At 38.0% G+C, this 25,952-nt stretch overlaps 2 protein-coding genes and 1 pseudogene across 2 annotated transcripts in view; 1 reads left to right on the forward strand and 2 right to left on the reverse strand.

Annotated features, from left to right (window-relative positions):
- The window catches only part of LOC107556637 (coiled-coil domain-containing protein 78-like), a 7,791-nt pseudogene extending 1,981 nt beyond the window's left edge, over positions 1-5,810 (reverse strand).
- A 681-nt stretch (positions 5,811-6,491) lies between these two features.
- LOC107556638 (intraflagellar transport protein 140 homolog) overlaps positions 6,492-25,952 on the reverse strand; it is a 36,236-nt gene continuing 16,775 nt past the window's right edge. The window contains exons 19-29 of the mRNA XM_016239774.1: positions 14,143-14,320; positions 13,649-13,839; positions 12,501-12,596; positions 12,286-12,418; positions 11,937-12,209; positions 11,665-11,847; positions 10,571-10,777; positions 8,928-9,140; positions 8,464-8,630; positions 8,244-8,385; positions 6,492-7,056 (exon numbers count right to left, since the gene is read on the reverse strand). Coding sequence (XP_016095260.1) covers positions 6,871-7,056; positions 8,244-8,385; positions 8,464-8,630; positions 8,928-9,140; positions 10,571-10,777; positions 11,665-11,847; positions 11,937-12,209; positions 12,286-12,418; positions 12,501-12,596; positions 13,649-13,839; positions 14,143-14,320 — 1,969 coding nt within the window. The 3' untranslated portion in view covers positions 6,492-6,870. The remainder of the gene's footprint in view (positions 7,057-8,243; positions 8,386-8,463; positions 8,631-8,927; positions 9,141-10,570; positions 10,778-11,664; positions 11,848-11,936; positions 12,210-12,285; positions 12,419-12,500; positions 12,597-13,648; positions 13,840-14,142; positions 14,321-25,952) is intronic.
- The window catches only part of LOC107556674 (transmembrane protein 204-like), a 12,629-nt gene continuing 4,060 nt past the window's right edge, over positions 17,384-25,952 (forward strand). The window contains exons 1-2 of the mRNA XM_016239837.1: positions 17,384-18,175; positions 19,624-19,779. Of these exons, the coding sequence (XP_016095323.1) occupies positions 17,896-18,175; positions 19,624-19,779 (436 nt within the window). The 5' untranslated portion in view covers positions 17,384-17,895. The remainder of the gene's footprint in view (positions 18,176-19,623; positions 19,780-25,952) is intronic.

Below are 25,952 nucleotides of genomic sequence, written 5' to 3' on the forward strand. Positions count from 1 at the left end.
AATCACCATCACCGGCCACAGTTACACACTCCTACAGTGCATTAAAAGATTGATTTGTTTGAAAACAAAACAATTATACATCAGACAACTCAAGAAGCCACTATGAAAAGCGTGACCATATGTGTTAACCATATGTCTGCTGGCTTGTACACGTACTGTCACATCCTGAATATAGCGTGTAAGTCGTGCCCTGTACTCTCTGTTGAGTTCCTTCAGATGATTTTGTAGTTTAGAGACCTCAGCCGTGGCCTCTTTCAGCTGATGTTGAGAAATAATGAGCATCTGCGTGTAGAGGGGGAACAAATCAGCAGACAGAAACACATATGTGACCCTGCACCACAAAACCAGTCTTAAAGGTGCAATAGGTGATTGTCTTCAGAAACATTTTTTGTTATGCTGGTTGAAGGTCTCTTCACATCCCGATAGCAATCAATAAGTTAAGTGGTCTAAATGTATTTATCTGTATTTATATATTCTGTGGAAGGCGTAGGACAAACAAATGTTCGTCCAATCAAAAAGCTCGGTCTGAGCGTTTTAATTGGCTTTCCTACCTGCCTGTCAAATATGTATTAGCATACCTCTGCGCACCCGGTTCGCGCAGACAGAATACGTCACCAGCGCGTTCACGCACGCTGTGCAGACAGAGCAAGAGTGGCAGACAAACATCAACAACCCGAACTTCCATCCTGGTATTGTACTTTTAAAGTTTTCTCACCGGTGAATGACACATGATGTAGCCCAGCGGTTCCCAATTCCAGTCCTCGCGCACCCCGCTCAGCATATTTTGCATGTCTCGCTTAGTTAACAGACCCGATTCAGATAACCAGCTTGTTAGACGTGAGCTACGTGAATGAACTGTTCTCCGATCGATATGATCCCTACAGTGTTCATTGCTCCCTACTCCCTGAGCAGGGGAAATCCGTTTAAATTTACTTCACTTCGGAACATGGGCTGGAATTGGGAAGTTCCGATCGATATGATCCCTACACAGTGTTCATTGCTCCCTACTCCCTGAGCAGGGGAAATCCGTTTAAGTTTACTTCACTTCGGAACATGGGCTGGAATTGGGAACCTCTGATGTAGCCTATTGTAGTAATGTTGTCTCTGGTATTCTGGTCTGTGCGAGTAAATGCGTTCAGGGGGCGTGGCTTTGGACGGCGATTGCAGGGAGAATGGGACGTTCGCTTTCAGTGCTATCAGGCTAAAGTTAGCAGTTTCCAAGATCTCCTACTGCACCTTTAAGTCGCTTGGGTATATTTTTAGCAATAGCCAAAAAAAACATTGTATAGGTCAAAATTTTCTTTTTTTTTTATGCTAAAAATCATTAGGATATTAAGTAAAGATCATGTTCCATGATGATATTTTGTAAATTTCCTACCGTAAATATATCAAAACTTAATTTTGGATTAGTAGTATGCATTGCTAAGAACTTAATTTGGACAACATTAAAAGCGATTTTCTCAGTATTTTGATTTTTTTGCACCCTCAGATTCCAGATTTTCAAATAGTTGTATCTCGGCCAAATATTGTCCTAACAAACCATACATCAACGCTTATTTATTCAGCTTTCAGATGATGTATAAATCTCAATTTCGAGAAATTGACCCTTATGACTGGTTTTGTGGTCCAGGGTCACATATAAGCATCTTCTGTGTGTGAATGGCTAATAATATACTCACTGCAGACTGCTGGGACAGCTCGTGTCGGGTGCTTTGAATGGCTCTCTTATTCTCCTGCTGTACCCGCCCCATGGCCACACTATGAGAGAAAGATAGCACACACATACAAACATCAGCTGACCTTCAGCGCCCACGTCTCATGACTAAACCAGTGCACACATGTATCAGAGCCTCCCCCTCACTCCACCACAGCACTCCTGATGTAGCAGGTGCAGAGAGTTTGGTTTCACTTGGTCAAACTTTGAGCAGACATCATTGTGGTCAGGTGAGGCAGATGCTATTAACATCCGTCTCCTATGATCATTTGTGATCAGATTTCGAGGGGAGGGCCTTATGATTTTATGACTGTTATTTAAGTATTATTTATATGCTATTATAGTACTTACTCATATTTTTTTTTAGTGCTGTCAAACGATTAATCGCGATAAAATAAAATAATAAAATAAAAATATATACATGTAAATATTTCCAAAACATATACTGTGTGTGTGTGTGTGTGTGTGTGTGTGTGTGTGTATTTATATATACATAATAAATATACACAGTACACATACATTAGTGCTGTCAAACGATTAATCGCGATAAAATAAAATAATAAAATAAAAATATATACATGTAAATATTTCCAAAACATATACTGTGTGTGTGTGTGTGTGTGTATTTATATATACATAATAAATATACACAGTACACATACATATATTATGTAAACAAAAACTTTTATCTTGGATGCGATTAATCGCGATTAATCATTTGACAGAACTACTTTTTTATTACATAGCTTTTGTTACAATTCAGTTTTTATTTTACATTTACCATTCAGTGCTCTTGTTATTTTTATTAGTGTTTGCTTTTTCTTTCTGCTATATTTCTATATAGCTTTGATTTATTGCAGTTTTAGTTTTGGTACTATTTTAATTCAGCTAGTTTCCATTGACAGGTGGGCAGTTGCTCCTTTGTTATTGTGGTCATATACACATGCACAAATGTGGTTTCAGTGATCACGACACATTTTGGTGTTTAATGCTGCCTACTAGTGTTTGGTAACCCGAGATGAGTCCAAATCTGAGCAGATGTCATGGTGTGTCTCACACTTTCTCCTCTAGTAGTCGTCGTCCCCCTTGTAGCTTTTCCTCAGTTTTTCTAGCTCATCTCTCAGGTTATTCTGCACTCCCTGCATTAAAAAACTAAATTACACATGTACCACAGTATTACAGAAATATCACAGATAAGCACATTACAACAACAAGAAATATTATACTTGATAAATATATAGCGAATCTCTGCTTGATTATTTATATTTTCGCAAAATGTGAACTATATTATTGCCCAGCTCTATATTAAAACAGAAATCAGTGGAACCAACTTTATCTGCATGAATACAGTACACTCACATAAAGTTATATCTCATCAGCTTGACTGTTTATATTGTTGCAAAATGTAAAAATATTATCGCCCAGCACTATATATAAAGTTGGTACAGTATACTCGTCTCACATAAAGTAATATATACTATGTAGCATATCTCAACTGTCTAATTGTTCATATCGGCACAAAATATAACTGCATTATCGGCCAGCTCTAATCTGCTAAATGCAACTATAGTGTTAAGGTATTTTAAACATTAGCATCAGGATTTTCTGTAAATCTGTGCATTGTGAAAAACAAATTAACAGTTAAGAAATTGACATGACTTGATAAACTAGGAAATCTACTGTATAATAATATACTGCTGATATTCTTACATTTCTTTCCACTGGGCTCTTGCTCAGTTCAAACTCCTCGGGCTGTTAAAACAAACATCAAAAACAGAGCATGCATTCACTTCATCAAGTTCATTAAGAAATATTGCTGTTCCCCTTTCAATTTTTAGTGGGGTTTATTAAAGCAATCATTACTATTATTACACCTCCCTTCATCATATTTACTTACAGAAATCCAATACTTGTTTCATACTTATTTTGGGGTGCTGATTCCAAAGACACTTTCTCACAAAAAAAAAAACATTTATAAGGTGAAGAATTATTTTATTATAACTTAATCAGCAGAAAAAAATGCAACAAAGACATGAGTCTTCCGCTGAGCCAGATTACAGCGGTTTATTCCATTCTCAGCACATTTTCACATGTATGAATGATTCTGAAGACATAACTTTATGCCTAATCCTGATTTCCACCTTTTCTGCTCCTTTGCAGACTGTAAGTTAAATGACATATTTTAAATACTTTCTTTTTGCCATTAAAACCTTTGACATTTGACTGCTTGACTGAGCCAAAACATATAGAATTTGAAAAATCTTCCATCTCACTTTGTGAGAAACTTTACGTGATGGAAACTCAGCATCATCAAATTAAGTAATATTAGACCTTTTTTTTCAAGCTGCAAGGCTGTGTGATTGTTCATACTTTGGAGTGCGTGCAACATACTTTGCTTGAGGACGAGCATGTGTATGTGCGTCTCACCCTGACTCTGCTCTGGGACGTCCTGCTGAGCAGCGCTCGAACCCTCTCCACCTCCAGCGAGTGTCTATGTGTGCGCTCTCTCTCCTGCAGGAGCGTGTCGTGTGTGTGCACGAGGGCGAGCAGCTCAGCGCTGAGCTCCTCTGAGTGTGTGCGTTCTCTTTCGTAAGTGCTGCTCAACGACAGGAAGTTGCTCTTTAGCACTGTACACTCTTCGGCCAGGTCACGCTCACTTCGCTCAATGACTTCTAAGCGTGCCGATGCTGCTGACACTTCCTCTCTGAGCCGGTCACACTCTGTCTAAAGAGACTAAGCGGTGCCCTCCTGAGATAAAACCTGGAGATCAAAGCATTAAATAAATGTGTTAAGCATTATTTTGATCATCAGTGTGTTTTTAGCACTTACTTACCATGTTTTTCAGTTCAAAGATCTCCGCTTCATACTGCTCTCTCATTTTATTGGCCTCTATCTGCACATCAACTAGGTCTTTTGAGATCTGAAACACATACACATGAAATATGAACTGATACATCAGACATCAGAGAGATCCCAGCTTTCCAGGTCGTTTTCTGATCCTACCTTCAGTTTGTCTTCCTCACACTGGACCAGTTTGACTGACAGGTCGCTTTTTGACGCAGGCTGCTGGCCCAGTTTGTTCTGGATGGATTCAAGCTTACTAAACAGCACTTCATGTCGTTCCTGCAGCTGTACCTGTATATAAATCAAATAAGCACAACATTCAGTGTGTTTTGGTTAAGGGACCCCTAGTGTACATGTTCTTTATAGTAACACTCAATAAAAACAGTAACACTATTACAAATGTATGAAAATTTATAAAACTAAATGGTTTTATACACTACTGTTCAAAAGTTTGGGGTTGGTAAAAGTCTCTTCTGCTGACCAAGGCTACATTTATTGGATCAAAAATACAGTAAAAAAAAAAAAAAAAAACTGTAAAATATTATTACAATTTACAAGAACTGTTTTCTATTTAAATATATTTTAAAATGTAATTTATTCCTGTGATCAAAGCTGAATTTTCAGCATCATTACTCCAGTCTTCAGTGTCACATGATCTTCAGAAATCATTCTAATATGCTGATTTGAAACATTTCTTGTTACTATCAACAGTTGTGCTGCTTCAAATTTTTGTGGAAACCTTGATACATTTGTTTTCAGGATTCTTTGATGAATAAAAAGTTCAAAAGAACAGCGTTTATTTGAAATAGAAATCTTTTGTAACATTATAAATGTCTTTACTGTCACTTTTGATTAATTGAATGTGTCCATGCTAAATAAAATAAAAAAATTCTTAAAAAAAATAAATAAAAAATCTTACTGACCCCAAACTTTTGAATGGTAGTATAAGTATCTCAGTTACCCTGATTAAAAATCCTGGGTTTTTACAATCCAGTTATTATTTCCTGGGTTTTTATAATCCAGTCCAATTATTAATATATTCATATTATTAATATATACTACATAAACTATATAAACTGACATTATATTTGTCTTGACTAATGGCCTATATCTAACTATAAATATCTAAAACTTATTATAGTTAATTAGTTCCTTTCAAATGACAAGAAAAAAATCTTACATTTTCTTCAGTCGGAGAGTGAATTTGCTTCTGAAGTTCGTTAATTGAGCTGTGTTTATTCGTCGAGTCCATGTTCTGCAGCTGTCAGAGGGGTGTTATGTCTGGTTTCTATGAACACGAGTCTCCATGGGCGTTCATAAACAGCAAACTGTGAAAGAGAGCTCCATTTGACCTGAGAATCACATTAAAAGATTCTTTCTGATGATTTGGTTGAATCATCAGTGATGCCAAGTTATTCAAATCCTGTTAATTAAAAATGTTTATATCAATCAACATTCCATGCTATATTGTGAACACGTTAAATATTAGAAATACTGAAAACACTGGTTTTGCAGAGAAAAAATATGCAGAGATATGATTTGTGCTGCATCTGCTCAACAAATGTTTTCTAAACAAATAAGTTTCAGCACATATAAGACATATAGAGCCTGAGAAGCAGTCCATGGCCAAATCAGAAACAGTGCTTACATTGTTTCCACAACAAAACAGATCTGATAGGCAGTTTTGCTGAATTGTGTTAGTTTGGTAAATATCAAGGGCTCTTGAGAAAGTTCAAAATTAAAAAGCCGTTAAAAAGAGTCAAAAAGGGCCCATCAGCGAAGATCAGGAACGAATAAAACACATTATGAAGATTTAAAACACGTTATACAGTATCTTCCACAAAATACACTTGCACATTTGAGTTTGAAAGCAATTCACTCAATATGATTAAGTAAACATATAGAAAATTTTATTAAAATGTATACAAGATATATGATACAAAGAGAGCAGAACAAGTCTGGTCATTAAATAATTTGTAAATTGTACAAAATGACTTAAATATAGTGGTCCAATGGCATTCTTGTTCAAAAGGCCACACACACACTCTGGGCATTCGCACACAAACTACTCTACTTAAGGCAACCTGCAAAGTGGCTTTAACAAAATCACACAACTATCAAAGATGTCCCATTCACTAGACTGGCAGTCCCATAGAAATATGGCACATTTTAAAAAATAAATGGGGTGAGCAAACCAATACACAGGCAGGCAGACTTCTGTAGGCTAGTCTTGTGCGTTTTTGTATGCATTGAAAAATGTATGCGATTTTTTCCTGTTATCTTGAGGACCACCTCCTCAGCAAATTGTTTTCTCAATGATTGATGTTCTCATCTTCTTCCACCTCTTCATCATCCTCGGCAGCATGGGTGTCCGTGTCTCTGTAGACCAGACGGACTCCAGCAGCATTCTGTAGAGCCTCCAGACTGGTTTGACTCACGTACAAGCTCAGGTTTATGTTGGGACGCGTTGATCTCAAGTCCTCTATTTTACTCCAAGCCTAATACACATACAAAAACAATATTCAATCAAAATATGACTGGAAACAGGCGTTAAAGGAATAGTTTGCACAAAAATGACAATACATTGACCTTCATGTCATTCCAAAAAAGATAGTTTATAGTGACCACATTTGGTCACTTTTCGAATCTTATTTGAATACTTATTTGAATACTTTTGGGGCCATACAATGAGGTACAGACTGAAATGTAGGTTTTTAGACCTGCATAAAGAGTCTTCAAACTCCTTTTGTTTTCCATAGAAAAAAAACAGCATTGAGAGGGATTTGAATGACATGAGGGCAAGTAAATAATGGTGAAAGCCATTCCTCCAGAGTATAGCATGGCTATGGTTTCTATTAAACACTAAAGGAGCTTTCACACTGGCAGTTTTGTTGGTAACAGAACGGTTCACATGAGACATCACAGCGGTACCGAACCCGAGACTACCTGTAGGAACTTGTCTAAAGTTTGGTTGTAACCGCTGGAAAGTCGGTATTAAAGTCGATTATGTCAGTAGCCAAAAATGCTCTTGATTGCTGTTCGCTCACTCACACGTGTTGCTTGGATTAAAACTAAACAGTATATGTAAGTGAATACATTAACTGTTACATGATTTATGTATAATGAGTGGTTCCCATTATTACAGGATTATTGTACAGCAATAAAATGAACAGTGAAAATAACAGCTTGTACAATGCATTTGAGTAAAGGCATAAAGGAAACATCTAAACCAACTAATATGATTCATATTCAATTGATTTCTCTACTCAATATTTAAAAAAAATACAAATGCAATGAATATACAAAGCATTAGTAATCTCTATCTGCATTTACCAAAGGTATTGGTATTGGACCTGTTTTTGAAAAAGTGGCGTCGGTGTATCCCTACTTTTAAACTTTGTGTAGAGCGAGTGCAATCAGAGTCTGTTTTCTCCTAAAAAGAGACTGTTTGCAAGCTTTCAAGAGATGCACAACATAATTTCCCTATGTTGTGTTGTCTATCATACTCGCTTTGCGTGTTTGTGACTGAAGTTGAATACAAATGCACTGGCTTCGACTGAAACAAGTAAGTCAGAAACCAACGTTGCGGGAGCTCTGGGAACAATTGCACTTGGATTCAGACTGGAGCAAACGTGTCCAGTGTGAAAGCCTTCTAAAACACAACATACTACAAACCTCAACATACCTGCTGGAAGTTGCCATGATGGCAGTAGTGCTCCACCAGGAACCCATACACATCTCCAACACGCACCGCAGGGTCCAGATCCTTCTCTTCCAGCAAAGACTCACACACACGCACCGCTTCCACTGGATCCTCCTCATGCATCCTAGACACACACACAAATACATTTATCAATGCATGCACAGGTGTTGATAGAATGCACAAATCAAATGCTCGTCAGTACCTTCGTGCCTGAATGAATCTCTTGACAAGGCCAAGTCTGTGTGTCAGTATGAGGAGTTTGCTGTCAGCCTCATCTCCACTGCGACCCTTTGCTTTAGTCAGACACTTGCACGCCTCCGTAAGAGCGCCATATGCCTTCTCGTAATTCTGATAATCATCAATTTCCACCTGTGCACACACACACAAATTACGTTTCCAAAAAGGAGTTTTCACAGCAATGCCATAGAAGAACCATTTTTGGTTCCTCAAAGAACCTTTCAGTGAAGAGTTCTCAAAAGAACCATTTTTTCTTAGTGTGAACATTTTAATAGTCTAAAGAACCCTTTGTTTCACTATAAAGAATGGGAGGGTTCTATGGATGTTAAATGTTCTTCATGGAACCACTAATGCCAATAAATGTATTTTTAAGACTGTTAGATATTGATTACTGCATGGTGATTTTCACAGAACACATGCTCTCAGTACCTCAGCACAGGCTTCATAGAAGCCGGCGAGCAGATCAAGTGCTCGTCCTTTTGTGTAGAAGCCGATGATGTTCTTCATAATCTCCGGGTCGTTCCTCCAGTCCAGTGACTGCAGGTAGTTGGCTGCCATTACGTAAATTTCCTTCTGTCTGGAAACACCTGCGAAAAACACTATTTTCTCTGTATCCCCAGATTTCAACAGTGCTCGCATCGCCTGTCAAAGATCAGAGCAGAAAAGAAAAGCTTGGTATCTTTGCTTTTAGAAGAGGCTGATGAGAGTGAAGATATAAATGGGCAATAAATAAATATAAAACAGAAAAAAGAACTGATGAAAATACATGCATTTTCTTCAGAGCCCAGAACAGAAAAAAATTAGCAATTTGGTGAGGCTGCTGCTGTATTTATATGGCCAAAAAGTAAGATTAAAAGGGTCATATGATGCTACTAAAATTATTTTGTGTATTTGGTGTAATGAAATGTGTTTATGCGGTAGAGGTGGTGGGTTTGAGAACGGCGCGGCCGGCGGATTCGACGAAGGAGCGTCCGGTGGGCTTGCGGCAACCACCTGTGACGACCCCGGGCTGGACTCCGCTTCGTCCACGGTGAAAGCTGATCCGGCGATCCACAGCGCGAAGTTGATGTATTTCCTCAGCAACCAGCACGGATCAGCTCTAGGCATGACGAAGCGGATATTGTCCTCTTTTGGAAGACCAAACAAAGTAGTTTCGCTTTCACAACGAAACACACAGCATCTCCATAACATGGTGGCGGCAGCAACAATCCTACAGCGAGAATAAAAGTTACGCCTTCTTTCTTTGCGTGAACTTTTGGGCGGCGTTATGCAAATCTTCCCACACAGTGACGTAGACATGTGGGGGCGTGTTAGAACGAGCCGTTTTAGGTAGGCGTGGTTGACTCTTAACTTTTATAAAGAATATCTCTTTGGATTTGAGACTTTAGTCTTTGCAACTTTACAGATCTTCTTTATGCACCAAGAGCTTGTAACACTCCAAAGAGAAAGGAAAAATTGAAATCGCATCATATGACCCCTTTAAATTATGTTAGCTTGTAATGTAAATCAATGAGAACTTTATAAGAGTATAGCAGACTACTAAAATACATATTAATATCAGTTGTCACTATATAGCTTTCAATAATGTCATAGTAAGATTATACTGTATTCAAATGCTTAGTTTTATGATTAAAACTGTAGTTTTAAAATCATATAATGCAATTCAATACAATGACGATTGAGAGATGAACAAATAAACGTGAAATAAATGTGTACAAATTTTGATCATGTTTATAATTTAAAGGCCCTCAGAAATTAATATATATAGCTTTATAGGGCTATTTGAGTTTCAATTATTTTAAGAAGTGAGAAGAAAGTATGATATGAGAAACATGGAACTAGCTCAGTGTAGAAAATTGATGGGATAACCATCAATTCTATTGTTTAGCATCATTATACTGTATATAAATATGTGACTGCAAATGCTGTGATTGACCAATCAGAATCAAGTATTCATGAGAGCCATGCCATAAGATTACATGAAATCTTTCTGCAAGAGCAAAATGAAAGCCGTTTGATCTTCTCCAGTCACTGATCAGTAAATCAGCTGTTGATTTGTGCACAGGGCAAACCTTGATCTTGTTTCCAGCTTGTGTGTATTTCTTAGTGGCTAAGTGGTAGTTGCCCTGCCGCATGCAGCAGTCTGCGATTTTCTCCAGCAGCTCCTTTCTCCCGGCCTCAGACAGATGGGACGAGTCTTTTGGCACCGTCAGACTTTCGGCCAGATCTTCTGTGATGGTCAAACTCTGGTCCAAACACAACTGGAGCGCCTCATGGTACTACACACACAAATCCATATGCATACAGTTACAAAACACTGTTGTGATTCTTATATAATTCTACTATTAGGGGACGATAACTGTGAAGTTTTAAAGGGGTCATATGATGCGATTTCAAGTTTTCCTTTCTCTTTGGAGTGTTACAAGCTGATTGTGCATAGATAAGATCCCTGAAGTTGCAAAGACTAAAGTCTCAAAACCAAAGAGATATTCTTTATCAAAGTTAAGACTCTGCCACGCCCCCCTAAAACGGCTCGTTCTAACACGCCCCCACATATCTACCTCACTATGTGGAAATATTTGCATAACACTGCCCAAATGTTCACACAAAGAAAGAAGGCTTGGTTTCAGTTACCGCAGTTAGTGTTGAAGCAGCATGTCAGGGAGACGCTGTGTGTTTCTAGGCGAAAGCAAAACTGGGTCAGCTGGCCAATCAGAGCAGACTGCGCTTGTCGGAAGGAGGGACTTTGTAGAAAACTAAGCGTTTGAGAGAGGCGGGGCATAGAGGACCTACAATAATGTACAGTATTTGAAAAATAATGTGTTTTTTGAACATTAAAGCATGTCAACATATTCTGTTACACCAAATACACAAAATAATGATCTTTAAAAAAGCATCATATGACCCCTTTAATAATCATTCTAATTCTATGAAAATAGGGAAGTCCACAACTATAACAATAATGACAGAGGAACAATATTATTTTAAAAAATCGATAATCCATTAAAGAGATTGAGCATCTAAAGCAGCAGACAACAAAACTGCAGTTTGCACTTCAAATGAACAGAACGTTATTGTGAGTTATAGTTATTGTTCTTGGTATAAATGGCTTTTTGTTCGGTTATGGATATTAAATGATTGGCTGTATGACAGTGCATGTGATCACCTTTTTGGCAGCCACCAGCAGTTCCACAGCTTTCTGGTACTGAGCGTGTTTTATGAAGAAATCAGAGCAGCGTGCTAGTAGGGCAGGGTCACTGTTTTCATTCAGGTCCTCTGCGATCAGCTGCAGAGCTCCAAACTGCTCTGTGGCAAAAGCTAGTTCCAAAGCCTTAGACACGTGACCTGCCTGGAAAGGTGTAATGGAGACATCATACATTAGCGATCAGCACCACCTAGTGGTAAAGTTCGAAGGTGCATATACTTGTTTGGGTGTACCTTATGATAAAGCATAACGGCTCGGTCCATGTGCGTTCCTTTCTCTTCATAATACATGGCCGTGTCCATCATGTCCTCTGGATTGCTAAGCAGCGCCAGATTCATGAGCTGCTCATCCAGGTTATTCTCTTTACACAGTCGGATGGCGTTGTTATAGGCTTGCGCTCGTGTGTAGAAGTGCACCGATTGGCTGATTTCATCCTGTCCTTCGTACTGCCGTGCAACGTGATAAGACGCTGCTCTGTTGCCCGTCTCATTGGCTATCTCACTCGCCTGTCAAATATACAGACCATTGTGAGGCATTCGGTTCATTTTATTTCAGACACAAAGGAAACTTCAGGCAACATACCTTTTGAATGTTTCCTAGATAACAGTACACGCGCACTTGAGACAGGTAGTCCTGAGCGAGGTCGTAGTAATGCAGCGCAGCCTCCATGTCTGATTGGCTCTCTAGATAATGACCCCACCACTTATACAGATCCCTGTCCAATCACACACCAGACATCAGAGAATATCAAAGCCATGTCAGACTGCAAACATGAATCAATGAAAACTCAAACTCACTTGTCCTTCATTTTATTGATGTAGATCTCCAGTGAAAGATTATCCTCCATCAGCATTCTCGGCACTTCAAACCGATGTGTGTCTGACTTCTCAAAACTACAGAACGGGACAGGAAAGAGGTAATATATACATACACAGACACACATGCATATATACTGTATATAAAAAAAATTTATAAATACGCATTTTACTTTTAAGACATACCATTTAAAAGTTTTAGTTAGTTTTTTTTTCTTCTTTTCTTCTTTTTCTTTTACCGATTACAATTATGATTTTTTTTTAAAGTTGCTTATGCTCATCAAGGATGCATTTATTCAATTAAAAAATACAGTGAAAAATATTATTACTATTATTACACTTTAAAAGTTTTGTATTTAAATATATTTTAAAATGTAATTTATTCCTGTGATGCAAAGCAGCATCATTACTCCAGTCTTCAGTGTCACATGATCCTTCAGAAATCATTCTAATTTGATTTAAAAACTCTTGCAAAAAAAAAATCTGAATTATTCCAAAATTTAGGGAGCAGATTTTTTTTCTTAAATAAACTGATACATTTATTCAGTAAGGATGTATTAAATTAATCAAATATGACAATAAAGACATTTATGTTGCAAAAATATATATATTTAAAATCAATGCTGCTCTTTTGAACTTTCTATTCATCAACAAATCCTGAAAAAATATATATGAGGGTTTTCAAAAAAATATGAAGCAGCACAACTGTTTTCAACATTGATAATAATAAAGAAATGTTTCTTGAGCAGCAAATCAGCATATTAGAATGATTTCTGAAGATCATGTGACACTGAAGACTGGAGTAATGATGCTGAAAATACAGCTGCGCATCACAGGAATAATTGACATTTTAATATATGAAAATAGAAAATAGTTATTTTACACTGTAAAAAAAATATTTTTCTGTATTTTTGACCAAATAAATGCAGCCTTGGTGAGCAAAAGAGACTTCTTTCAAAAACATAAAAAATGTGACAACCCCAAACTTGAGCAACAGTGTCATTACTACAATAAATTAAGAAATAAAATTTGTAAAATAGAATTATATATTAAATGAAAATGCTGTGCAGTGCTTTGATATTTGCTGGATGTGTATGACGGCAGAGATTGTGTGTGAACATGACACTCACTACACCAGCGCTAGGTTCTTGTCTCCCATGGCCTCCAGGTGTTTGGCGTAGCTGTAGTAAGTGGTTCGGAGGTGAATGCGGTCGTGCGTTTCTGCCGTCTCCACCGCCTGCTGCCACTGACCTGCCGCCTGATAAAACTTATTCAATAAATCAAACCTCCCGCACGACTTATACAAACGCTCTGCATCCTCCTGCAAAAAAAAAGAGAGAGATGCTGCGATAAGCCCAAACGTTTAAATCCAAATGTTTAGTTCTTGTTATTGTACTGAATGAGACAGAGAGGCTCCAAGTACACTAGGTTTATTTAGACAATGCTGTGTTTGTGCTTGTGTGCTTTAAACACGACATGAAACGTCATTCGCAATGTATTCAGCTTCCATAATGTGACACACCTTAGAGTGAGACGTGTGTGTGTGTACATATATATATATATATATATATATTATATATAAGAGGTGAATTTTCATCTTTAGGAAAGTGTTTATGTGCCATACCAGCATGCCCAGCTGTGTAGCCAGTACGGCCACCTGCGCCTCCACCTCTGGCTCTTTTTCAGTGTTCCTGAGAGCACGTGCGGCCCGTGCGTTACCCATGTTCCCCAGACACACGCGCGCTACATCCAGACGACGACTCTTCACACACATCCGTGCCATGTTCTCCCACACTGCCTCACTGGAGATGCAGATACACACATACACACAACATACAAAAGATTCAGTTCACTTCAAAAGCCAAAGATGTCTCAAAGAAGGCAAGACAGAAAAACTTGAATGAAAGAACGTTTTAAAAACAGTCTTAAAAAAGGTTCTTCTTCTCAATAGCCATTCATGGCACTATATGGTTCTTTGGTCTTTGATGTTTCAGGTTCTTTAAATCAACAGACTGGTTTTTGGGCTCTTTAAAGCAGAAGTATATAGAAGCTTTTCTAAAGCACTAGAGAGTGCTACTCTTTTGTGATTCCTAAATAAGATTCAGATGCATCTGCTAATGATTCACTCAGACCAATTTGTAAACTCAGCAAGATCCATTATCTCATGATTCAGACATTATTATGGCTTACAAGCAATATTTACTCTACATAAACTCTGCTGTAAAATATTTTAAAGGTGAGCATAACAATAAAGATGTATATTCATCATAGAAATGAGAACGACTTTCTAAGAATTCTTGGTAAAACTTTACAATAAGGTTCCATTTGTTTAAAAATATTAATTTTGACATTTACTAACAGATTATTCAAATTAAAAGATGTATCTGTTAATATTATTTAATGGACTTGAGCTAACATGAACTAACAATGAACAGTTGTATTTTTATTAACTAAAGTTAACAAAGAGTATTAAATATTGTAACAAATGTACTTGTCATTGTTATTTAATGTTACTTAATGCATTAACTAATGTTAACTACTGGACCTTATTATAAAGTGTTACTAAACTCTTTATTGGGAAGATCCTGTAGAAAAAAAAGAGTTTTTGCACAACTTAAAAAGGTTTACAATGACATCATGATGTTTTAAATTTATTTTTTGTTCAAAAATGAAAGTTCTATGTTTAAGTGTGTAGATTACGAATGCTTTTATTGGCAAATAATGACATTTTCCTTCTCTTTTTTTCGGCACTGTTTTAAAGTGTGGATCCATGTACTGAAACATAACATGAAGTAACAAATCTGTCTTTAAAGGCTGAGAGGATGTTTTAAAGATGATACTGTGGAAACTCTTCACACTTCAGCACTTAGCAGTTGCTCTTTGAGTGTTTCTGCTGTTTCTCTCTCCGTTCCACCTCATGAGCGAACCGTCCCAGCTATGCATGGAATGACCCTATCAACACCCAACACTCTCTCGCCCACATTCCCTCTCTCCCACTCGTTTGGCCCTTCGTGCCCTCCCTCTGCTTTTCATCCACTCCCATCTGGTCTTTATTTATCCAAAATCCCCCCATTCTCTCATTTTTTCGCTCGGTTCGGCTTTTAGTAGATACAGATGTGGGCTGTTTATTAGGAGTTAAGCAACAGGAAATTCCCTCAATCTTTGGGGGCCCAGAACTGGAAAAGAAACCACAGAAAAGTAGACAGAGAAGCTTTTATTATGAATTTCCCGTTTTTTGGATAAAACATGGAAATAAAGTAAATTTTTACATTGTTCTGGGTGGTTGCAAGTCAAAAAAGACTAAAGTCTCTATGATCTTCTAGTCTCTAGGCTCCTTCAGTGTGCAGGATTTTGTCATTTGTTTTATGGTCCAGTAAGTGACACAAAGCAGACCACTCCTCAACAAGATACATGATTTGAGGAATCATGTCTGGAACACAAACACTGCAGGATGATGCATAACATTCTTAAAAATAAAGGTTCCTAAAGGTGGTTTTCGCAGTGATGCTGTAGAAAAACCATTTTGAGTTCCTCAAAGAACCTTTCAGAGAACAATTCTTAAAAGAACCATTTTCTTAGTCTGAAGAACACTTTAAACTAAAGAAACTTTTATGCAATGGAAAGGTTCCATGGATGTTACAGGTTCTTCATGGAACCGTAGATTCCAAAAAAAGAACATTCTTTAAAAAAAAGGTTATTTACTGGCATCAATGGTTCCATGAGGAACCTTTAATCTCCATAGAACAATTCCTTCCATAAAAGATTCTTTATAGTGGAAATATGTTCTTCAGATTATTAAAATAAGCAAAAATAGTTATTTTAAAGAAATGTTCACTGGAAGGTTCTTTGGGGAACCAAAAATGGTTCTTCTATGGCATCGCTGTGAAAATGGCCTTCTGGAATTTTTAGGAGTGAACCTTTAATTTTAAGAGTGTGTAGAATGGAAAGATTCCATGGATGTTAAAGGTTCTTCATGGAATCATTAATGCTAATAAAGCACCTTTATTTATAAGATAGAAACTGAACTTTAATATTTAAAGGGTTAGTTCACCCAAAAATGAAAATTAGGCTGCGTTTTACTCACCCCCGAGGCATCCTGAAAGTGAAAAAGTGACGTGACATGTGGCCAAGTATGGTGACCAATACTAGGAGCTAGTGCTCTGCATTTAACCCATCCTAAGTGCACACAGCAGTGAACACAGACACCCCGTGAACACACACCCGGAGCAGTGGGCAGCCATTTATGCTGCGGCGCCCGGGGAGCAGTTGGGGGTTCGCTGCCTTGCTCAAGGGCACCTCAGTCGTGGTATTGAAGGTGGAAGAGAGTGCTGTACATTCACTCCCCCCACCCACAATCCCTGCCGGTGCGAGACTCGAACCCACAACCTTTAGGTTACGAGTCCGACTCTTAGGCCACAACTTCCCCCTAGGTGTATATGACTTTCTTCTTTCAGACGAATCCAGTCGGAGTTATATAAAAAATGGTCTTTGATCTTTCAAGCTGTTTAATGCCACTCAGCGGGTGTTGCATTGCTTCAGTCCAAAATAACTTAAATAAAAATTGCCTATCCATAAAAAAAAGTGTCTCACACGGCTCCGGGGGGTGAACAAAGGCCTTCTGTAGCAAATCGATGCGTTTTTGCAAGAAAAATATCCATATTCAAAACGTAATAATCTGCAGCCTAATTTTCATTTTTGGGTGAACTAACCCTTTAAGTGTTACTAGACCAAACATATATCTGATATTTCATCTCCTGCTCCATTATTAACCACCTCACTAAGTCAAAGAGAGAAAGAGGACGGGTGTTGCATTCTGTTCTGCCTGCTTTCCTTCCAGGAAACACATCCTGTAGCTGGAGTAACGTGTTTGTCACCGACCAAGAGAGAAAGAGAGAGAACTTATTCCCAAGCACTCCTGCCCTCTCATCCCAGTCCTTCTGAGCTTTTCAGGGATAAAGCACACACATGCTCACACGTGAACAAGGGAAACTGGTTAGGACGAGTAATCTGAGATAAACGAGCGAGGAAAGAGTGTGGGAAAGAACAAGAAACACAAGAGACCGCATCACGCAGACATTCCACAGCAGGGAGACGACCCAGCGCACATCTGGAGGAGAAAGGGGGAGGAAGGGACGGGCAGAGCTGCATAAGAACGGAACGATTTAAAGAAAGCGTGCGTGTTTATGTGATGGCCTTGGTGGTCCCACGTCCAGCCTTACGAGAAGCAGCGATCCCCGTCTCTGAGGAAGAGGTTTAGAGACTCCCGCCGCCCCAACGACCCCCAAGAAACAAGAATGAGTGGCGATGTCCTCTAGCTAACCTCTCACAGCGTTCATGCCGCTCTGCATTTCTGCGTAGCGTGCACGTGTACCCGTGGATGTTTCAGGAATTAGGGCGCTCCGGAGGGTGTATGGCCGTGCGCAGGCTGGTGGTGGTGGCGGCGGCGGTGGCCCTGCTTTCTCTGGTGCTCAACAACTTGGCGACATTCAACTCCAGCTGGGTGCTGCAGGTGCTGGAGGACGGACGGCGGCGGAGTGTCGGACTCTGGAGAGCGTGTGCACACGAGGACACGCACACTCACGAGCCCACAGCCTGCCAGAGACTCAGCTGGGGATCGGAGCTCGCGGGGTATCAGGAGTCACGCAGCACTGTCAAACGTGAGTCTCCATCATACAACTGCGTGTGAGGGAATAGACAATAATTAAATTATATGTTTTCTACATGTTTTAATGCTCTGATACCCTTTATATTACTGAATTTAACAGAAAAAGATAACATTTTAATATTATTATATTAATATATTGTCATTTTAAATGGATCATTAGGTAATTCATTCAAAAATAAATGTTGCTAAACATCAATTCATATATTTTATTTATAATTATAATTATTTATTTATTTATTTTGTAAGCATAATATCTAAGGCCGTCTTATTGAAAGTCATTTTATGAAGTTAAAAAACTCTGAAAATGTGACTAACAAGTAGCTAAAGTTTAGTAGATAATTTGTGAGTACACTGGAATACTTGAAATGTCATTAAACTCTGATTAATATATTTTTATAATTATGTATTGTAAATATATATTTCATATTTCAGTGTACATCAACAAAGGATTTCCTAATATAATGTTTCATATAAGGTTACTTTCAATAAAACAACATACAGAAATGTTTTTTTAAAGCGTTAACCCCCCCCCCATAATAAATTTAAAATTAAATAAATAAATAAAATAATACATAAATAAATAAATTGTTTATAACTAAATACATTTACTAATAAAAATCGAATTAAATACATTTAATATGTATTTAATTTTTTTTATTATTATTTATTATAATTTAATTATAATTATAATAAATAAATAAATTCACTGCAGGAGCCTGTGATTACTCAGAAAAAAAAGAAGAAAAAAAAGTGTCCACATTTTTAACAACTTTTAATGAACCGCTTCCACATGAATTGGTCTTAAAATCTTATATAATTTTTTTTTTCTTTAAATCTGAGTTCTTCTAGAGCATCTAGAGCTCATTGTATTTAATTTGGCATCAACTTAATGTACTGCAGGAGCCTGTGATTACTCAGAAAAAAAAGAAAAAAAAAAGTGTCCACATTTTTAACAACTTTTAATGAACCGCTTCCACATGAATTGGTCTTAAAATCTTATATAATTTTTTTTTTCTTTAAATCGGAGTTCTTCTAGAGCATCTAGAGCTCATTGTATTTAATTTGGCATCAACTTAATGTCTGGCTAGTATTAAACCATGGCAACTATCACTGGAAGAAAAAGCGAGCAGAGATTTGCTGGCTTGTATCATGCAGCCTGGCACGTCTGTCCATCTATCCTGATTTAGAAATAGGAAACCGATGGACACAGTGAAGGATTGTCTTTCAGGAAGTGACACCCACATTGGCACAGTTGTGTCTTATGGACATCTGCAGCTGGATCTTCCTTACAATGATTCAGATCCTCTACCTAAAAACACTCACACACACACACACACACACACACTCTCCTCTGCTCATACATGTATATGTGAATCAAATGAACCATTGAATCATTTACGAACCATTTGAGAGCTAATATTTCTGTTGTTCTGATTGCAGTTCAGTTTGACATGATGCGGGCATGTAACCTGATGGCTACGGTGGCTCTGACCGTGGGTCAGCTAATCTTCCTGTTTGGGTTACTGGAGATAAGCCACATTACCCAGGATTCTCAGTGGTGGGAGGAAGCCATCGCTGCCCTGTTCCAGTTAGCCAGTGAGTGTTCAAACCCGCTTCTACAGTCGCTAACAAACACTAACAGTCCCTTTGAGGAGCTTCAATAAGCCTGACACAAATACCACACACCTTTCTTCAAACAACACATTCATTCTTCGATATCAAGCCGTCTGTCCTCAGAGATACGGCCTCTATTGTCCCATGTCTGTTGTTCTGCATTTTGGAAAAGGAAAGATGGCGCTTTGAGGATCTATAACAGAACAAACATCAACAAAGCACAGCGGCCTGAAGCTACACACCATTCAACAGGAAACAACAGAGTCCTGGCCAGAGGCCCGCTCACAAATTAAATCCGCTCCCATTGGGACATACGCAGGCCTGTCTCGCTGTTGATGTCCCATGAAAGTGTGCTGGCTGTGATGTTATCTTGTTTTATTGCGCGTGCTTTTTGCATACTTATACTATCTGCATAGCTGTTTAAATGCTAACTTGCATACTTACATAAACACATGCTCGTTGAATGGACGAATGGACAGTTGATGTGAGTGTATGAGTGTTGTAGGTAATAATCTGCTAATTGATGGTGGTAGTTATTATAGAAACACCCAGAACATCCTAGCAACACCCTAGCAACATTCCAGAACACCCAGGTAAAGTCCTAGCCACCACTCAGAACACCCTAGCAAACAACTGAACAACCACCCAGAACACCCTAGCAACGACCTAAAACACCTTACCAACCACCTAGCAACTGCCTAGAACATTCTAACAACCACCAAGAACACCCTAACAACATCCTGGCAACTACCTACAACACCCTAGCAACCACCTAACAATGCCCTTACATCCATTTAGAATACTACAGCAAACACCCAGAACACCCTTGCAACGACCTAACACCTTACCAACCACCAAGCAACTGCCCAGAACATTCTAACAACCATCAAGAACACCCCAGCAACGTCCTAGAAACCACCCTGAACACCCTAGTATCCACCTTGTGACCTCCACCTTAAAGTAGTCGCACACCGGATGAGAAGCACAGCGCAGCATCGCGTCGCGTCGCATCGCACCACGCCACATCTTTAAAATTCAAACACATTATTTTCTATGAGTGTACACACACCAGCGGCGCCGTTCGGCGTCTGTCCGCGGCGTCCAGCTACGTCGTGTTGTACTTGTATGAATTGTACGGCGCTTCTTGTCCGGTGTGCGACCACCCTTAGAAAACCCTCGCAAAACCCTAGCAGCCACTTTAAATAGCAACTGCCCAGAACACCATAACTAAAACACCCTAACAGCCACCTAGCATCTACTCAGAATCCCCAGCAACCACCTGTGAAAACCCTAACAAAGCCCTAGCAACCACTTTCAATTGCATAGCAATTGACCACAACACTATAACAATTACCTAAAACACCTTAGCAACCACCTAGGAACCACCCAGAACACCTTAGCAACCACCTAGAACACTCTAGCAATGCCCTAGCAACCATCCAGAATACAATAGCAACCACCCAGAACATCCTAGCAAACCACCTAGCAACCGTTACCGTACAAAACCCTAGTAACGGCATAGCAACCACCCAGATTACCCTAACAACCACCTACAACATAGGGCTGCACAATTTGGGGAATAATCTATTTGCAATTAATTGTGACTGTGATTTAAAATGCAGTTTTAATGCAGTTTTAAGTTTGCTGTGCTTGTTTGTAGGGCTGCACAATTTGGCAAAATATTTTGTGATTATATATCACAAATTATTATTATTATTAATACTATATAAAATATTACAACATTACAAATATTACTTTTGTAATATTTCACTGTAAATTAAAATCCAGTATTTAAGAAAAATATAATAATTTTATTTTACAGCACTATTTATGTCTTAATTTCTTCATTTTCAAATGTCAAACCTTCAAGCTTTTGATAATCAGAATAAACAATATTGCGATTTCAGCTTTATTTCAATTAATTGTGCTGTCCTAGCAACCACTTAGCAACCACCCAGAACACTCCAGTGTCATAGTGTCCACTCAAATTTTATTCATTCACTTTGATCACAGCAGTTGTTTTCTTAACCTTTCTTAACACCCTGATCATTTCCTGTGTACAATTATGAGCTCTAGATAGTCTTGTTTGCTTTAGAAAAAGTTATTTTCAGTTTCATCAAAGCCGTCCATGGCTGTGCTTGCACTACTATGGTGGTCTGTTACTAGTGAAGTATATCAGTCCAGCTAATAGTGCACGATGTGTGCGTCGTTTTAAGTGTGACAATAGTTATATTTAGCTAACGGGGGTCCAGAGCACCAACGGCAGCCACGCAGCTTCAGAGAGCGACAGTCAGGCGCCAGGATATCCCTTCTCAGGACGAGGAAGTGTCTGTAACTACCTGTTATGCAAACCCAGAGCTGCAGAGGAAAGACGGGGAGGGGGAGTGTGACAGTACACAGGGGGCCAACGAGTGTCAGAGTTATTAGACATGGACTTCAACGGGAATTGATGATATTTTAAGAACCTCAGAGCAATCGGGAAGAAAGAGAAGTGGATGTATGTGACGCCACAGAGGAGCATGTTTCATCGGGACGGGTCTAGAATCTCCCACAATGTGTGTGTGTGTGTGTGTGTGTCATGGGTGGAGGAAACAAGTGTCCTGATTAACTGTCCCCGCAATACTGCGTCTGTTTACACAATCTCTAGGGACAGACTATGTCTGACAAAATGAAAACAATGATGTCCTCCTCATACTGCAATATAAATTATAAACAGGCACAAACTGCTTCCATGAAGTAAACGGTGAAAACCAATCAGGTGCAGGCAAATCATCAACTCCTTATAAACATCCATATGTACATCAGGCTTTCCTACTATATTCTCATGGTTTAAGTGCACTGACTACACATTCACACAACGGCGCCATTGAACAGGGACTTTCCCCCAGACACCTTAATCACCCCACTCAAGGACGCAATGATGGTGGCTCAAGGCTAGTTTTTTGGGCCATTTAATTTCATTTTCATTCTAGAGTACTTTGTGTTAATGAGAGTGAAAGTTTAAAGTTATATTGTTCACCCAAAAATGAAAATTCTGTCATCATTTTTTAACCCTTGTTCCAAATTTGTACGAGTTTCATTCTTCTGCTGAACACAGAAGAATATGGGTAACCAAACAGTTGCTGGTAGCCATTGCCTTACGTGGTATTTTTTCATAGTATGGAAGTCAGTGGCTACCGAAAACTGGGTGATGACAGAATTTTAATTTTGGGGTGAACTATTCCTTAAATAATATAATGAATAGTTTTGGCTCTAAATTCTGATTAAGCCACTTGAAAAAGGGCAATATACACAGACTTGTGACTGCACATTTTGAATTCTATATTATTGAACCGAACCAAAGGCACATTATTTGGCAACCATAACCCTAGTGTGATGCTAATAAACATTAAAAAAATTAAAATTAAAATTATAATAATGAGGTTGTATTTATTATACACTAATTTTCAATAAATGATTAAATAAATAAAATAAAGAAATAATAAAATATTGTTTTACATACTAAAAATTAATAATTTGATTATTTATTGAACATAATTGCATCTGTTTGGCTGTAGCAGCCATTTTGCCATGAGTGTAAATGAGTGAATTCAGACAGCTGTAGACATGACTGTGCTCTGTATGCTGTTACAATCACGTGCCATTTGACTACTTGAAATAGAATCTGACTGAAACGCATTTCTAAAATTGGACTAGGGACATATGGATTTAATTTGGATCAGGTCTGTAAATGTCATGCTTTTCATGTGTTTTTCTGTTAGACTACAAACAACTACACATTTGAGAGGGGTGTTTTTTTTGGATATACTAAAAATAACACTTTCAATAAACTGATCGAAAAAATGATCAAGTATAAACAATCCATGAGAAAGTCAGAGAGAGAGCGAGAGAGAGAGAGAGAGAGAGCAATACATGAAGTAAAGAGAAAAAAACATATGTTCCTTAATAAACTGAATCAAGCCTGTTATTGTACACCATGTTCCAGTTCAACTACAAGTGTGTGTGAGTAAGAATCGTCAGATGAAACTGAATGAAATGGAGGGAAGGAAGAATGGAAGGATAGAGGAGAAAAGGAAGGAAAAGGGATGACACTGGGCCAAAAAAAGCTGCATTCAGAATAAAAACAAAATGAATGAACGCCTCGCTCGCTCTTGTTTCTGCCTAAATAAAACATGCACGTGTAACGCGATCTGAATCCTGTAACTTTTTCCATTTCGTTGCTCTCCTGCCCTGAATTCCTCTCACATCCACTGCGTTCTGTATTTCTGGGAATCTGCTGTTGTGTTTTCAGGCCGCAGTTATTAATAACACGTGTGCTCGGAGTCTTTACAGGAAGTGGGAGACGTACTACTCCTATTAGTCAAAACCAACTCGAATCAGTCAAAAGGGAAGAAGATTGAGCTATTATTATGGTTGTGACGAATTAAAGGAATGTTTCGGGTTCAGGCTCTGTGGTCAGCTATGTGGCATGCTTTCAAAAACCAAAGAAAATAATTTGGTTTGTAAAGGACAAATACAAGTGGTGTTTTCCAGAGAAATGTAATTTCAATTCCAATGAATCTGAAAAGAGCTTCTGGAGGGTTTAAAAACAAAATGTACAGCTCGTGATGTTAAAAAATAAAAAAAATCTGCTCTTATTTAATTTCTCATTTTCATTACAACCAACCGTAATGCTCTTTAGAAAAACTCAATTATTTCATAGTCTGTCTGAATACTGGATTCTGATTGGCTGGCAGGTATGCAGTAAAACCGTTTAATGCATAGGTAGTTCCAAGTCTGTTTAATCACTGTTCTATATTAATGCGCTGCTTTAATTGATGCACACTAACCAACACGCATCACTCCCTCGCACACACACACACACGGAGAGAGAGAGAGAGAGGTGGGAGATCAGATTGTGCTGCACACACACATAAACTTGTTGTCAACGCCCGTGATTTTTATGTAAGGGATAATCAATGGCTAGCCATGCATTAAAGGATTTTAATGCACGACGTGGAGGCAAAGAACCACCCGATGCGAAGTGCATTAAATCCTTTAATGCACGGCTAGCCATTGATTATCCCGCTTATTCTATGGTCATTTGCCAAGTTATAGACAAGATAAAACTTGTATTACTCTTTGCAGCGCAATATTTGACCGAATGGGTAAAAATGAGTTATTTTTGACAGTTATGGCTCGTTAGCGCTAGCATTCTGCCAGCTTCAAATCAGACACAGAGATGAAATAGTGTGGTAAGACGTTGCTGAGGAATATAATGTAGCGATCTAATATCTCTTTTATTTTAGTACTATATTACGCTTTAAAAAGCTTGGTCATGATAGTCGTGACAACAATGCTATTATTATATAATAACAATTACCAATACTATTTTTATATAACGGTACAAAAAGATCATTTTAAATTTGAAAATTTCAATTGGCTTTAAATTCAATAAAAGCCATATGTATGTAGATATGTAGAATTTTTATTCTATATTGGGACATTAAATTGACGTATTTTAATGAAATAAAAAATAAAAAATAAAATTAATGCATTAATGCTAAAGTTTTTGTTTTTTTTTTTCTAAACGCATGTATCCCTGAAAATTACTATGATTTACTACAAAAATAAATAAATAAATAAATACACTTTTAAAAAATATATTCTTTAAAATATGTTCTATAAATCACTCTAGTGGACAGAAAGTTCCCAACTGAAGAATCAAACATAAATGTAACATTTATGTTGTGTTCCAATTATTTTGACACAGAGAGGATTTTCTTTTTCCCGAAAATGTAAGTTAATGTCATCGCAATGGACTAAAACTTACTTACTTTGACGTTTGGCAGGGTATAACAACTTCCCCCCCAAAAAATGTATATATATACAGTGGGTACGGAAAGTATTCAGACCCCCTTAAATTTTTCACTCTTTGTTATATTGCAGCCATTTGCTAAAATCATTTAAGTTATTTTTTTTCCTCATTAATGTACACACAGCACCCCATATTGACAGAAAAACACAGAATTGTTGACATTTTTGCAGATTTATTAAAAAAGAAAAACTGAAATATCACATGGTCCTAAGTATTCAGACCCTTTGCTCAGTATTTAGTAGAAGCACCCTTTTGATCGAATACAGCCATGAGTCTTTTTGGGAAAGACCCAACAAGT

Source organism: Sinocyclocheilus grahami, unplaced genomic scaffold, assembly GCF_001515645.1.
Source record: "Sinocyclocheilus grahami isolate Dianchi unplaced genomic scaffold, SAMN03320097.WGS_v1.1 scaffold575.1, whole genome shotgun sequence".
In the NCBI taxonomy this organism is placed as follows: Eukaryota; Metazoa; Chordata; class Actinopteri; order Cypriniformes; family Cyprinidae; genus Sinocyclocheilus; species Sinocyclocheilus grahami.